At 46.8% G+C, this 15,520-nt stretch overlaps 1 protein-coding gene across 15 annotated transcripts in view; it reads left to right on the top strand.

Annotated features, from left to right (window-relative positions):
• Positions 1-14,300, top strand: part of CARMIL1 (capping protein regulator and myosin 1 linker 1) — a 311,455-nt gene extending 297,155 nt beyond the window's left edge. For 5 of the 15 annotated variants that reach the window (XM_043590670.1, XM_043590668.1, XM_043590664.1 and 2 more), the window contains 4 exons: positions 1,048-1,260; positions 4,219-4,359; positions 6,200-6,315; positions 13,254-14,300. In XM_043590670.1, the coding sequence (XP_043446605.1) occupies positions 1,048-1,260; positions 4,219-4,359; positions 6,200-6,315; positions 13,254-13,430 (647 nt within the window). In that variant the 3' untranslated portion in view covers positions 13,431-14,300. Of the gene's footprint in view, positions 1-1,047; positions 1,261-4,218; positions 4,360-6,199; positions 6,316-6,641; positions 6,792-13,253 lie in introns of those variants that run through there. The other 10 variants (XM_043590676.1, XM_043590675.1, XM_043590674.1 and 7 more) reach the window with 6 other exon arrangements.
• The last annotated feature ends 1,220 nt before the right edge of the window (positions 14,301-15,520 follow it).

Genomic DNA, 15,520 nt, shown 5'->3' with positions numbered 1-15,520 from the left:
AGCCTCCCGTCATTCGCAGGAGAAAAATAAAAACGGGGCGTGAGACTAGGTTTCTGCGTCACGGTTCTCAGCTGGCACCGAAAGACATTTCCTCACCTGCCGCAGGTCAGCCCGGGGCATGTCCCCACCCCTGCAGCCACGCGCCTGGACAGCGCACCTTTTCCAGTTTCCCAAAGGGAGGAGATTTCTTTGAGAGCAACTCCCCAGCTGTGGGCGTTGGAGGGGCGGGGGAGGCGGGACAGGGCTGACGTTAGAAAGAAGCCATACACGGTAGGTGGAAGGTGGCCCATTTGGTTGACACGAGGGAGTGTTCTTTCCTTTCTGCACCGATATCGTTGGCAGGTGTAGCCAAATCATACGGCACCTCTGGTGGAAACGGAGAGTAACTTACAAATTGCGTGTCAGAAACCTCACTTTGCTGTTTGAGATTCCTGGGCTGAGCCCCAGAATCTTTATGCCGTGAGAGCAGGAATGTAGCTCGTTATTTAACCAGCTTGTTTCCGCCTGTGGTCTAGACGCTTCAGGCAGCAACAGGGCAGGGGTGCGAGATGAGGTGACATCGTCACGGTTCTCGCTAAATGCGAGGTGATGGATGTCGCGCAGCCCTCGTCACTGAGGGCTTGCAGCCAGACCCCTACCTGCTGATGCTTGTCCAGAACCGAGGCACCTACAGGCGGTCATACCTGTACCTTCCTCGTGCCAGACCTGAGAAAGATCTAGCGCACTGAGCACCGCGTCCCCTCTGGACGTTAGTAGGGACGTGGACACGCTTGAACTTAGGCTTGCATCTGGGGGGTGGTCAGGAGTGTTGGGAAGGGTACCACCAAGTACGCTGCTTTCCCGCAAACGTTGTCGTCTTCCGCCAGCGTGAGTGGACTCGAAGAGCATGTAGAACAACATGTTCTGTTCCGAAATACCTGCGAGGAGACATGAGCAGAAGTGGGCGTGGCAGTCGAGAGCAGGACCCCTCCTCGCTCCCAGTGATCAGTTTCTTCCGCCTCTGATTTTGCTCGTAAAGCGTGCTCTCTGTACCTGTTTTTATTTTAGTGCCTAAGCCGCACCCGGGTGTTCCGGAGAACCGCTTCGGTCTGGGAACACCAGAAAAGAACGCCAAAGCGGAGCCCAAAGTGGACGCGGGTTCCAGGCCCCGGAGCTCATCCAACACGCCCGCCAGCCCGAAGCCCCTGCCGCAGGCCCCCAAACCCAGCCTGGCGGCACGCCCCACCATCCCGCAGAAACCAAGAGCCGCCTCGCGGCCTGGTAAGGGTCTTACGGGGCAGCGAGGGGCCCCGTGCCCGGCTGGCCTCCGGAGGGTGCTGGATCGGGACTCACAGGTGGTTCCCGGGGCTACTGGCGAATGCGGGCACAGGGGGTCCGCGGGAGGGGCTTCAAAAGGGGCAAAGGCTGAAGAGTTTCTGAGACTGTCCCTGCATACGGGTGGCAGGTGGGAGGGCCATGGGAGGAAACAGTCTTGTGTTGACCCAGTCGCTTGATTGAGCTTTCTGAGATCCGTCTCCGGGGTCTACACAAATAAGGAAGCGTAGGGTCCTCTCCTTTCGCCCCAGATTCTGTGAAATATTGAGGGTTGAGAACAGGGCTTGGCAAACCAGGGGCCTGTTTTTGTAAATACAGTGTCACCGGCACACAGCCGTGCCGTTTGTATTAGCTTTTGCGCTAAGGTGGCACAGTTGAGTAGTTGTGACAGAGGCCGTTGGCCTGCAGACCCTGAAACACTTAGGTTTGGCCTTTACAGAGAAAGCTTGCTGGCTCCCGGTTTAGAAAACCTAAGGATAGAAGAAGCTTAAAAATCTTAGAAATGGATGGGCCTCTGCCTTATTCTCTCCTGCATTAGTTCTTCCCTGTACGGTTTTTTTTTTTTTTCTTGTTTTTCTCCAACAGTCTATTTAAAAAAAATTTTAAACATTTGCAAAAATAGAATGGATAATATATTGAACCCCGTATCGCATCTTCACTTTTTTCCCCCATAATGATTAGGCAAATAAGGTAGAGATATACAGTCAGATTATGCCCATCATCATCACGGCTAATGCTTTTGTAAAAAATGTTTATTTTTTATTTTGAGAGAGAGAGAGAGAGAATCCCAAGCAGGCTCCGCACTGTCAGCGCAGAGCCCAATGGAGGGCTTGAACTCGCGAACCGTGAGATCGTGACCTGAGCTGAAATCACGAGTCAGCCGCTTCACCGGCCGAGCCGCCCGGGCGCCCCATCTCTGCTAATCTTAACTCTGTGCCAGGCCGCGTGCTAAGTGCTTTATGTGGATAAACTCCTAATGTCCTCACCACAGCTCCGTTCCACAGATGTGGAGTGTGAGGCCCAGGGACACTCAAGTTTGGCATGCCGCACGGCTGGTGAGCGGCAGCCGGATCCTAGGACCCCCAGCTGTAGGGGTGACCACTCCCACGGGCGTGCACGCTAGAAAGTAAGACGCACGCCTCATCGTAGTCCTTCGCCAACACGCAGAGGATTGGGTAGAATGAGAAAAGATAAGGTCGCAGACGTCCAAACTCATTCTGCTTGTGGGTCTTTCCCGTTTTCCCTCAAACATGCCTCTCATTCACCAAGCGGCCAGCTGGTTAATGCCCTCCGGTCTTCACAGCCCATTGGTCCCTCAAGAAACCCGGTGCACAGTCTCCAAAGAGCAGCCACGGAGAGACACCCTGCGGTCACCCCCCAGCAGCCGCCCCTTGAAGCAGATCACTTAGGACTGCCTAATTCTGCTCAAACCTCTTTGCAGACCAAAGTTATGATAGGGAACAAAAAATTTCTTGGTGCAACACAAAATACCTTCATGATAGAGTGGGGAGAGGGAAGGCATAAAATAATAATAAAACGTCAGCAAAGTGTATCCCTCGTCTGCGGTAAAGAAACAGTTCTAAAACGAACCTGATCTCGTTTGTACTTTAGCTCCCCAGCGGCCAATTCCAAATGCAAAACCAGCCGGATTCCCAATACTCTGTTGCAAGGAGCTTCTGTTTTCTATTTGTTAAATATGTCCGTTCATTTCTCAGCACTTAGTCTGTCGAGAATTATGTTAACACACTCGTTTGTTTTCGTCGCGCTTGAGAATTCAGGCATTTTCAAATACGCCACCTCCTTTCCCTTCCTCGGCTCTGAGAGACCGCCCCAAGCAGGGAGAGGTCTTCCGCGGTGTTAGGTGACAGCCTGTGTGTATAGTGACGCAGGGAGGGGAGTTGAATTGGAAGGCGAAGGCTGAAGAGAACCCTCTGTACACACACGCACACGCGCGTGCACGCACACCTACACACACCAAGCTCAAATAACCTTGCAGGCAATAGGGCGGAGAAAAGGGCGCAGTTCAGTAAATCCTTTCAGAGAGAGTGAAGTAAGTAGCCTTTAGAATTAAGAGACTAGAGTTCTAACCCTAGAAGTTTTGTCATTTTCCCTCAGCGGGTCATTTAATCTCTTCATTTGTACAGTGGTCACCAAAGTCCTTCTGGTTCTAAAAGCCCATTGAGGGGCGCCTGGGTGGCTCAGTCGGTTGAGCGTCCGACTTCGGCTCAGGTCATGATCTCACGGTCTGTGAGTTCGGTCCCGCATCGGGCTCTGTGCTGATGGCTCAGAGCCTGGAGCCTGCTTCCGATTCTGTGTCTCCCTCTCTCTCTGCCCCTTCCCTGCTCATGCTCTTTCTCTGTCTCAAAAATAAATAAAAACATTAAGAAAAAAAAATTTTTTTAAATAAAAAAAATAAAAGCCCATTGATTCCAAGTTATTCTTAGTGGTCTCAGTATGTGTATATAGGTACGTGTGCCCGTGTTCCTACGTGTCCACGTGTGTACGTGTGACGTGACCACTGTACTGGACAACAGGTAAAGGCAGTGGGTTATAAATATCACGTATTTTAAGAAAATCAGACAGCCTCTGTGTCTGAGGCAAAGGAACATTGACTTACTGGCAGCGTCCTTTTCAGATATCAGCTCACTGAAATTCCGTGTCAGCGACATAAGTTCACATCTGTCTGTGAGTTTTAGAGATTGTAACCTTTTATAAATTTCAGTTATTTTTCTCCCTACTGTACATAGCTGTTACTTGCAGAGACATGACACTCCGTCTTGGCCAGAAAACTTCTAGGATACTTTTTAAAAGTGATTGGCCGTTCATATTTCAAGATTAACCTGGCTTATGTTTTAGGAACCCAGCTTGTGCAACTGCTTGACTCATGCGTTTGTGTCTCCCTAGAGGACATCCCGGACTCCCCATCCAGCCCTGGCTCGTCGAAAATTGCTCTTCTCCCACCTGTCCTGAAAAAAGTTCCTTCGGACAAGGAGAGAGATGGGCAGATTAGCCCCCAGCCCAGTCCCAGGACACTTTCCCAGGAAGGTAAGAAATGTTTTCTGTTAGCTTTCTCCAAGGAGAGTCCTTTCAAGAGAAGGGAATTAACCCTGGTCTTGACGAGTATCCTAGAGTTTAAATCAGCATTCCTTGGACTAAACTTTTGGGACCAGAGCAGTTTCCTAGTTCAGAAGCTTGATTCAACCTTATCGATGACATTGGATCTTCACAGAGGACCGTATACACAGAATGAAAGCGTAGCAGACATCCCAACCCAAGGTTTACCTTCTTTGTAATCACTAGGCGCTCCTGAACTGGCTCCCAGCAGGTGCGGAGTGCCTTAAATATTTTGTGACTCATTGGGTGCCGCTTACAGGCTTCTAGGTCTCATTATTTCCCAGAACTCTTCCCCTGGTTGTGAATTACTATCACTGTGCTTCATAAGCGGCCCCCGCAGCCTGGGGGTGGGGGGGGGGGGAGACTCATAGCTCATTACACTCGCTTAGTCATGAAGTCAGACATGCCTTATTCCCCAGGCACCTGCCTGGACACTTTCAGGGCATCATTGGGCCAGCTTTGCTCCTCTTAATCTGCTGGGAGCAGAGCAAGATAATCCTGGGACGTGGGTGCCCATCTCCCAGAATCAGATCAAAAGTTATGAGTGGGGGGTGGCCTCAGCACCCCTGCATTTCTGTCACCCACCTCCCACGCTCTGTTAAAAACACTGTTGACTTTTGGGTTCTACCCTCCATAAAGTATAATTGCCATCTCTAAGCCCCACTGATGAAGAAATTCCAGAGCCCCACGAGTCATTACCCATGACCAGATGGCCCTCATTATGGTTTGAGGCTGCCTTTGTTTTATTTTAGATGTTTGATGCTTTTAGAATTCCTTGACCTTTCTGGCTTTGACATCTTCCTCCACTGGCCTGTTTTATTAATGGAAGTCTTGTGTTGAAGTTAATGGAGAGTACTTCTGACTACTATCTTTGTGACTTAGGAGAATAATAAAAATAAATGATTAGCAACAAAAAAATAACACTGGCTGCTTTCTCCTCTCCATCCTGCAGATTCACTTGGTGGGTCCAAGCTTCCCTCACCTATTAGCTATAAATAAAAGGAGGTAGGGATTTGACCAAAGCTGATAAACCACTCATGTCAAACTGGGTAGCCAAAGCCATGAAAGATAGCGCCTACGGTTACTTTACACGGAATGAGTAAATAGAGGGTCTGGCGTTAGAGCCACAGCCTTCGCGAGTCTTGGTGTCGAAAAAGGAACCTCCGAGTCAGACCGACTTGAGCCAGCCCCTCCCCCACTCTGCCTTCATGTCCCCTTCTTTCTGCAACTGCTTTGTGTCTTTACTTACAAGGAGGTTTTGAAGATTGCTTAACGTTTATGAAAAGCGATGTTTTCTAGATGCCTATCTGATTACAAACAAGGGCTCGAGTAACCCACCAGCCCCCTGAGTACGAAGGGGTGCCACGGAGGGTGAAGAGTGGAAGCCACTGGCATACCCTTAGCTGCTTTGGAAAAGTCCCGTGTTCTTTCCTGAGAAACTAAGTTGCTCCTCAGACATTTCCGAGCTCTGGGGTAGATGTGTGACTCCTTTCCTCGTTCCCCCTTGAGAGCAAACACCATGGATGATGATTCGTGCCCCCACCTTTCTAGGTGGGGACTGTAGAGCTTGCCCCTGGGATCCACAATAAGTTAAGCACAGAGATCATCCTGGTGGTGTCACTTGGTATTGAAATGGAGTTGAAATATACATGCCGTCTGAGAACAGCCTGTAAATGTCCAAGGTGCTAAGACTCTGACTTCCGTTTATTAGCTCATCGGCAGCGCCGGCCCGGGGATGGCAGCCACTTGTGAGCCCTGTCTTTTTCTTTAGAAAACGTTCCTGATGCGCTCCTTCCTATTTTCTTGTACGTTATTCATGCTGGTTACTTCATTTCCTTGTTCTGTGCCTCCCTTTGGACTAGCGTGCCCAACTCATTTCTGAAACAGGTAAATGGCTCTGATTCTTCTGGATTATTCCATAGTGAATGTGATCTTCGTTAATCCATCCTGGAATCCAAGTGATACCGCGGGGGCCTTTTGTTAGCACCTTTTTGGGGGCAGACTCGGAGCTCACCTCATTTTGCACCACATTTCCATAATGTTGGCTGTTGAATTCTGTAGATGATGGTGTGTGCGGGACCAATGCTGTGGGTTCCCGAAAGCCTAAGTGGGGCGGGTTCTCGGATATTTAATTCTTAACAGTCTTTAATATTAATGTCGACACATCGATGTCTTTGCTAATGTAAAGGGTAAAATGAATCCCTTTTCCTCAGTAGTGCAAAGAGGAGATTATTACAAAAGACATTCAGATCATGACACTGGCAAGCCTTCCAGTGGAGGGAAAAGATCTTCAAAACTGTACTCCACGATTGCAGAAGAGGAGGTGAAGGCAGTTGGGCACAGGAAGTCACAGCCAACAAATGGTCAGAGCCTTCGCTTATCATCCCTTCACTGACCCAAAGCTTATGAATTGGCACTAACAAAAACAAACTTTAATCGAGTAACTTCTATCCCGGGACTGGCTCGGGGATTATTCCTACAACCCATGTTGGTTTTCTAAATGGCAACAGGATGGTCCTTCCCTTTGGGGCAAAAAGTATCGACTTCAAAATCTAAACTTTCAAACTCGACCAAAGAGGATCGAATTACTCTGGAGCGGGGTGATTTGTCCTCTCCAGTTTTCGTGATCATGTGGGTTTACATGTGGGTCATGCCTCCCGTTCTCTCGGTCTCGCTATACTCTTCTGTTCGACTGTAATTGGGATTGGGGAAGAAATTCTTAGAGCACGGTTTCTGCCTTTAGAAGGTATTGGCCTAACACCTTACCTGACGCTGTTTTAGGAAAGGATCAGTGAAATGCCCGCGACCTTTCATTGGACTTTTTATGACCCTTCAGTGAGAAAGGAAAAGTACCAGTTAAGGGTCTCAACCTCTAAGGACAGTTGATTCTATTTTACGGCCGTGGCTTTTTGCCATCTGCCTTCCATGAGACACGGTGGTGAGTTCTGTCGCGTTCTGCTCAGGTGAAGACAGTCCCAGGAGACAAAAAAGGCTTTGTCAATTTCAAACTGTTAATTTCAAATTGGCTTTGAACTCCAGTGGGAAATGTTAGAGCAAGCCTCGCTGATTCAGAGAGGAAATGTCTTTCCTGTGACTCCGCACTTCTGATCTTGCTGGTTAATAACTTTCTTTATAAATCTGACTTGAAAATCTTTGAAAGGAAGTCTTAGTATCATAAAAGGAAAAAAAAAAGAGGTAGAATATTCTGATATGTGAGATGGCTTTAAAGTCCTTTTTCCCTTGAAACAGGGCACTTTTCTTCCGGTAAACCTCTGTCGGGGGTTGACACATGAGTGTATTTAGGCTCCCAAAGATGAAGTATGTGGCCCAGAATTCTAGCTGCGACCCCGTGCCCGTCACGGCCTTCTGAGAAAGCGCCCCACACAGCAAGTTAATGGAAGTGACCCGATTATAGGAATAACTTCTCTTTCTTGCAAAAGGATAAAGCATTCTGAAACTTCCGCACCTTGTTACGGATAACACACCTCCTACGAGACCCACCTTATGGCTTCACAACCGGCTGCATTACGGCGCGTCCGGTGGGAACTGTTGTCTTTGAGGACTTTCCCGGACAGAGGTTTATAAACCAAAACATCAGCCAGAAGGCATCTGCTGTCTCCCTCGGGCAACATTTGGGGCCAGCTTTCTTGGCCGGTACCATTGGATGAGTTGTGCACTCCGACCTGCCTGGCGATCTGGCCCCACCCCCCTCCCACCTTGCTAGCTAACGGGGTGGAGCTGGTGGGGTTAAGGACACGCCCCACAGCACAGAGTGAAGTCTATAGATCACAGATGAACATTCTGGTTGGGCCGGGTAGCGCCTGCCCGAGAAAAAACAACTGACTTGGCCCTTCACTTTTTTAAAGGACTCCCTGAAACAAACGTAATGTTATATGGCAACCAGACTTCAATTAAAAATTTAAAATCAATAAAAACCAGTGATGTCACGGACACTACCGAGGAATACTATGTTTGACCCTGTAAGAAACAAACGAACACGATGACCCACTGTGGGTTTTGTAAATAATGTTTGGTTGGAACACACGCACCCGGATTTCCTGCGTGGTAGACTCGTTTACAGACACGTGCTTACAATAAGTCTCCTAAGAGATTTTCTCTGATATTTTCAGAAAAACCTGTTATCTTCAAGTGAGAGAAAAGTCACATAAACGAACACCTAAGACATTTGTTTTCTGAAGAGAGGCCGGGTTATTTGTAGAGCGTATTAAATCAGAAGCCCTATCTCTGTATTGCCCCTTTTGAGAAGGTCACATAGATGTTTCTAGATTTGGGAAATTTACATTTGAACTATCGTGTCGGTCGACTTCTATCACTTGGTTACCTAACAAAGCACCTTGATGGAGCACAGTGTTCCTTCTTCCCAGAAGCCACTGAAAAAGCACTTCATGTAACACACAAGGAGACCAGCCCCAGGACCGCACCAGTCCTGCAGGAAGGCTTTGAGATAGGACAGAAAGGTTGGCCACAGGAATAAGCCAGATCGTAGGAAGGCAAGAAGTTCTGTGCCTGGCTCAGATTTTTCCACGACCTCTTGGACTTACAGCTCTCCCTCCGATGGGCTGTATCAGTGTGATGGAATTAAACAGGACCATCTTGTGTTTGCTTTTCTGCCCTGATTTCTGGAAATAGCAACAGGAACCAAAAAAGTAGTTTTTACAGGAGCTTCAATTAAAGTAATTTTATGTCACATATTTTAATACTGTTTTGTTAGTGCCGATTCCCCCACCTGCCTGTCTTCATCCTTGAGAATTCCAAAGCAGTCTGCTTTCTGAATAGTTCCCGGTTAACAAACGGCATTTAGCAGAGCAATTCTGTTAGCCCGTGCTGTGTACTTTCCTTTAAATCTTTCAGGAGCGGCTTCGTGTAAGCTAAAACAGCTTTCTTATTTTCCTAAATCGTGTATCCGTGTGACAAACAGAAGCTGTTGTTCTCAAAGCATGCTGCATATTTTTATCCTGGTTGTTGTTTTAATTGTGTGGCTATTTTAGTATTGACCGGACAGGTAAAATGCTTGCTTTCTTTTACTGGAAATATCTGTAACTTCTGAATCTCGTGTCCTTTCCCGTCTTGCATTTAATTGTAAGCTGTGATGTTTTCATTAGAGTATGTCCTGTTTTCTTGAAGAAAATAGTTGGTTTGGCTTTGTATATATTATGATGTACCCTGTTTGTTCGGGCCATCTTACTCTGAGATGTCTTTTATATGTCACTTGCTTCTTCCATAATCCAACCTATAACCAGGAAAATATCTGGCTGTGGCTTACGGTCTGTCAGCCAGTGCTGTGTCCTACTTTTTTTCACCAGATCTGGATTCTGCTACCCCGGTATGAGTTCTTCAAAAGAAATTTAACCATTGGTCAGCAGTTTTGGCTCCTGCCAGAAAGTATAAAAACATCAGGGCTGGCTACCGAATATTATTTTTAAGGTCCTCACGTTTTCCTCGTGGGAAAGATGGATGTTGGTGGGACTTAAAATGGAGAAGAGCTCAAATTTTCAAATGCATCTCTAATTCCGAATTCATGTGCACATTTCGGAAGCTTTAAAATTAGCACGTGTGTCTGTGTGTATATGATACATGTATATATGCAAAGTCAAATCATCTTCCAGAATGACAGATTTCACGTTTAATCCTTCCTGCACCAATCATTGCCACCGTAGACGGGATGTGAGTATACACACAGTGTTTATGTTGAATAGCCTGTTGACTTAAGCACTTTTTTTTTTTTATCATTTTAATGGTTTGTGGGATGGCACCAAACACATCTACAGACACACAGAGACGCCCCAGCACGTTAACGGTGTGAATACTTGCATTGAGGACGTGTAGTAAGGCAACCTGACTTTCTTTATCCTGTATAAAGTCAAGCATTAAGTCAGGCTGCTCAGGAGAAGGTTCATCTGAATTAGTAAAAAGCCTGAATTTTATATTCCACTTATTTATTTTGTAAATGTTTGTTTGTTTGTTTGTTTGTTTGTTTGTTTTGAGAGAGAAAGAGCGTGCCAGCAGGGGAGGGGCAGGGAGAGAGGAAGAGAGAGAATCCCAAGCAGGCTCTGTGCAGTCAGCACAGAGCCTGAGATGGGGCTCACATCCACAAACTGTGAGATCGTGACCTGAGCAGAAATCAAGAGTCAGATGCTGAACCAACTGAGCCACACAGGCGCCCCCTGAATCTTATATTTTAGAATAACTTCTAGAGTTTTAAGTTTCAAGCAGACGTAATCTTATTGGGACTATTCGTTAGTGGGAGCTTGACCAAACCTACTTCAATATAATTGTAATTAGCATCCTAATTATATGCAGTCAAATAGATGCTGCCTAAGGACTGGAAAACTAACTTAACAAAGAACATTCCCCCTACAAAGTTGTTCCTACCAGCGATCTGGACTAATGAGAAGGTGGGAGGCTGGGAGAGCGAGTGCATTGGCCACTGTTGTGATTTTAGGTCCCTGATCTCACCTGCCTCGGTCTCCTGTCCACTCACGCACCTCCTTGTAACGCTAAGGAAATGCCAGCCTGGGACTAGTCTCGGGATCCCGCTCACATCCACAAGAGTTTAATCAGTGAATTTTTAAATAGCGTCAGTGCCTTAGTGAACTGCTTTGTGGGGCCTCTAGAAAGGCCATATTATTATTCCTCTCAGTGACTATGTTGGACGCATTAAGATTTGTGCCTTCGTGACTCGTATTGGGTGTATGTCACCGACCCAGAAACCAGTCTGTTAACTTGTTAACGATGCAGATTGAAGGACGGTCTGCTTTCTGCAGGAAGACCGCTATGTGAGATCTCTCTGAATTTCAGTTAGCTGCGCTCCAGCGACCTGGGTCCATCCAGGGTGCTTTTGGTTTTTACCTGCGACATAAACATTTTGGATGGCATGAATGTGTCCATTTTTAGAGAGTCCTCTGATTTCACAGACCATGAATGAGGCGCTGGGATTCTGAGGAAGCGAAAATACTGGCGGAATGGAAAGCTTTTGAATCTAAGAATTAGAGCCAACGTGGTTGCTCTGAAGTCAAATAAGCAGTATATCACCATTTTGGGTTCTTCTTTTGAACCTGTAGCGTCGGAAATTTGTTTTTGAGTCACTTGATACACAGGAACAGCTCATGTTGGTTTTAAAAGGGAATGAATAAATTTTCCTAGCAAGATTTCACTAGCAGTGCTCTACTTTGAGGTCAGATTATTGCAAAGTGGCTTGGAGATGATGAGAAATCTGCTGCCCTTCCTCCTGGTTGTAGCACATGCAGAAGCTGAAAACTTAGAGAGTTCTTTGTAGATTACTCTCAAATAGATTTTGTGTTAAAGAACAAGCCATTTTTAGAAAATTATTTACCTTTGCCCCCAAACATGATTAGTTGACAACTTTCAAAGGACGTTTATTATTTTTTTACATGACTCAAGCGAAAAAATAAAATCAGTTGTAATATTTTCTGCTTTTCCCTTCCATCTGAGAATTTGCTCCAAGGCGTTAGGCAAAAAGAGGTCAGGCTTTTAAAAAATTACTTATTTTTACGATGAGATTTGAGAAGTTTATCCTCTTGAGAAGGGTGGATGGTTTCCATTTAATGTAATTAAGTACATTTAAATTTTTATTGTCTAGAGATCAGAATCTGGCCCCACAACCAGATTGGCAAGAGAAATACTTTATTATGTTTGCATTTTAACTATCAGGTTTCAGGAGCTTTTACTTCCTGAACCGCTCTTTAATGGATTAAGCATTTGAATAGCCAGTTCCTGGCCAGAGGAGTTTTTAGCATAATTGCCAAAGTCAAGGTCATTAGAAGCATCAGCCGGATCCTGTCGCTTTCCAGGCCTGTGTTCCTAGTTGGATCATTTGAACTTCTGAGTAACGAGGTAGCTTTTGTCTGCTTTCAAGCCACACAAAGTGTGGGGCTTGGTATTTTTGGCTTAAGTGGTATCTATACAAAAGATTTGGTGAGTAATATGTAATAAGCCTTAATTGCCCTGAGGTACGGTACCCGCGAAGCTCTGATCTAGTTGTCAAGAACATGCACTTTGCAGGGAGAGGTCTCATTTAAATCCAAATTCCACGTTTTACAAGACCTCCCCGCCAGGGCATTGTGAGGTGTATCAGTCCTGAAGCACGCATGCCCGACGGGACACGTAACAAAGGCTCCAGCCCAGTAATTCTCCACCCCTCCCATCAGGGCTGTGCAAAGTCGCGGGGGGGGGGGGGGGGGGTTCCTTCATGTTTATATGGGATCAGAGCGGGCACCCATGATGACAGTTCTGTCACCTGGAGGCTGGTTCCAAGAGGACTGACAGCACCCGAGGCAGTATTCATTTGTTCTCACAAGGCTTTGAACCGTTCACTTCCTAGCGCGAGGAACTGAGGTTTGCTGGGTCCTTCCTCGTGTCGTGGCCCCAGAGCAGAGAAAGCCAGGTCTAGATGGTGGCAGAAGGCATCAGGTGGGACATCTGTCCAGCGGCGCCTCTGCCAGGCTCTGTCTGTCCTTTTGCCTTGGCTGCACGAGGGACGGCTGTGCGTGAGGGGTCGGAGGGCCCCCCATCAGTTCCCCTGTCCGTAGCACCCCCAGATTCTCAACCACGGCCGTGAGAGCTTTGCCCTCTCATGGCCTGCTTTTGTGTTTTCTCATTTTGATTTGCTTCTGTTTTTGTTGGTTTGTTTCTCATTTCTGCCTCGAGTCTCTAAACGTAGCTGGTAAGTCATTTCTGAGCAAGTTCCTCCCGCCCCTCGGGGCCCCTGCATCTCCCCCCACTATCGGTCAGGCCGTCGATTGTACCCTACCAACCGTAATGACATCTTCCCCTTTCCATTCCAGTTTCAAGGAGAAGCTGGGGCCAGCAGGCCCAGGAGTATCCAGAACAGAAGCCGTGGTCCTCCAGTAGAGACGGCCACCAAGGCGGCAAATCTAGCGACTCTGGGGAAGAAGCGGAGAGAGAGTTTATTTTTGTGTAAAGGTCCCCGGTGCACAAGTCTCAGTGCAGGGCTTTGTTAGCCGTTAGAGAGCAGTCAAGGGCAACGCTTCCTCCTGAGTTCTTCTCTCGGTGCTCTTTTCCTTTCCCTTCTTTTCTTTACTTGCCTTTTGAAAACAGAAACAGACCCATTTGGGTTTTTTGGTAATCAAAGTACATTTGTTTCGTCTTCTCCCGACCCTCGGCATTTGATTCCGAAGCATTCCTCCATATGCCTTTAGTGAAAGCCAGCAATTATTCCGTGGGCCCTACTGGAATTTCTCGGAGGCAGCGACAGTGTGCCCCACGAGAGGAGTTTGGGGAGGTAATCCAAGCACCTGGACACATCCTCACACGAGTATCACCATCGGCTGATGGTGGGGTACCGCTGCATGGACCCGTGTCAGATCTGCACTTGACTCGAGAGAGCAATTTATTCTTGATGTATGAAATTGCACATTGTAAGTATATTAACAGAGCACACTAATAAATAATTTGTATAAATTATATATATTAGATCTTGGCTGTGGTTTTTACGTTCTCCCCTGGGGAACTTCTTCCTTCCTGATGTGGAACTGTCCACGTAAGTTTGGTCGGTGACCTTCACGATACCATCCAGGAGCCCAGTTAAGAACAGGGTGAAAGAGGCCCACGGCTGATCTTACCATGTGCCCGGATTCATGTACATAGTTGATCGGAATGAGTTTTTATGAATATTCATGTTTTTTGAAGGCCTATAATTTCTGTCTGCATATTAGCTTTTAATGTATGATTTTAAGAATACTTTGACACCTGTAAAAAAAATCAAAACACTACTCTTTTTAAGACATTTCACAAATATTCACTTACATTACAGGCTGAGGTATTTTATTCATATGTATATTTATACCAATAAAATGATTTTACAAGTGGAATTTTGGCTTTCTCTGGTTCTTTCGTAAATGTAGGATTGGCTCGTGGTAATAACTTCGTGTTTCTAAAATCCAGAATGATCACAGACCCCAGATAATCAAACCTGTTATATTTAAAAACAAAGATGGGGCGCCTGGGTGGCTCAGTCGGTTAAGCGTCCGACTTCAGCTCAGGTCACGATCTCACGGTCCGTGGGTTCAAGCCCCGCATCGGGCTCTGGGCTGATGGCTCAGAGCCTGGAGCCTGCTTCCGATTCTGTGTCTCCCCCTCTCTCTGCCCCTCCCCCGTTCATGCTCTGTCTCCCTCTGTCTCAAAAATAAACATTAAAAAAATTTATAATAAAAACAAAGAGAATCCACAAGACAAAAATAGGAACTTATTTTTAAAAGAACAAGCGTTTTTTTGAGAGTCAGAAAGAGCATCGCAGAGGGTTAGAGGTGGCGTCTAAAGTTTTACAAGGCTTTGTTTGGCAGGCAAGGTCCACATCAGCTTTGACACAGAATGTGGCAATAGTGACAGGGCATAACTTCTGAGGCCGGGCTTTCAGAGACATGTGGCTGCTGTCTTCGTTTCTTAGGCCGCTCCCTCTTGGAACCTAGCTTCTGTGCTGTGACAAACCCAAGTGAGCCGCATGGAGGAGGACTTGAAGCTTCCCCATAGCCCCAGCTGAGCTCCTGGCTACCAGACAGTACCAAGTGGCAGCCACGTAAGGGACGCCCTTCTTTGGACCGTTCCGGTGATGTCAACGGAAGCAGCAATGAACCTCCTTTGCCAAGCCCAAGGCCAAACTGCAGAACTGTACGCAAGTCCATGACCACTGTTCTCTGCGTTTCGGAGTGGTTTGTTACCTAGCAACAGACCCTCATGGAGAGGTCACGGTTCGGATGGAGAGATAGGCTATACCCCCACTGCCAGCTTTCCCTTGGGTGAGCGCCAAGGCAGATTCCGGGGCGCTCAGTGTCACCCTCGAAGGGGGCCGTAATGGAACAGAGGGCATGGCTTTTGCAGTGCTGACAAGAGAAACAGCTGGCAACAAGCAGCCCACGCTGAAAGTGAGTTCTAAGGGACCCAGGAGGACAAAGAAGAGTTTCAATGATCACCGTGTCATTACAGAAAGGTTTATAGTTTCAAATAATTAACTTGGATCTTATGCTTTATTATATGAAAGTTCACTTGTATTCATGCCATTTATAAGCAAAAAAAAAAAAAAAAATCACTGACC

This window comes from Prionailurus bengalensis, chromosome B2 (genome assembly GCF_016509475.1).
Source record: "Prionailurus bengalensis isolate Pbe53 chromosome B2, Fcat_Pben_1.1_paternal_pri, whole genome shotgun sequence".
NCBI lineage: Eukaryota > Metazoa > Chordata > Mammalia > Carnivora > Felidae > Prionailurus > Prionailurus bengalensis.
The sequence above is the reverse complement of the archived record's forward strand: the minus strand, read 5'-3'. Positions and strand labels throughout refer to the sequence as shown.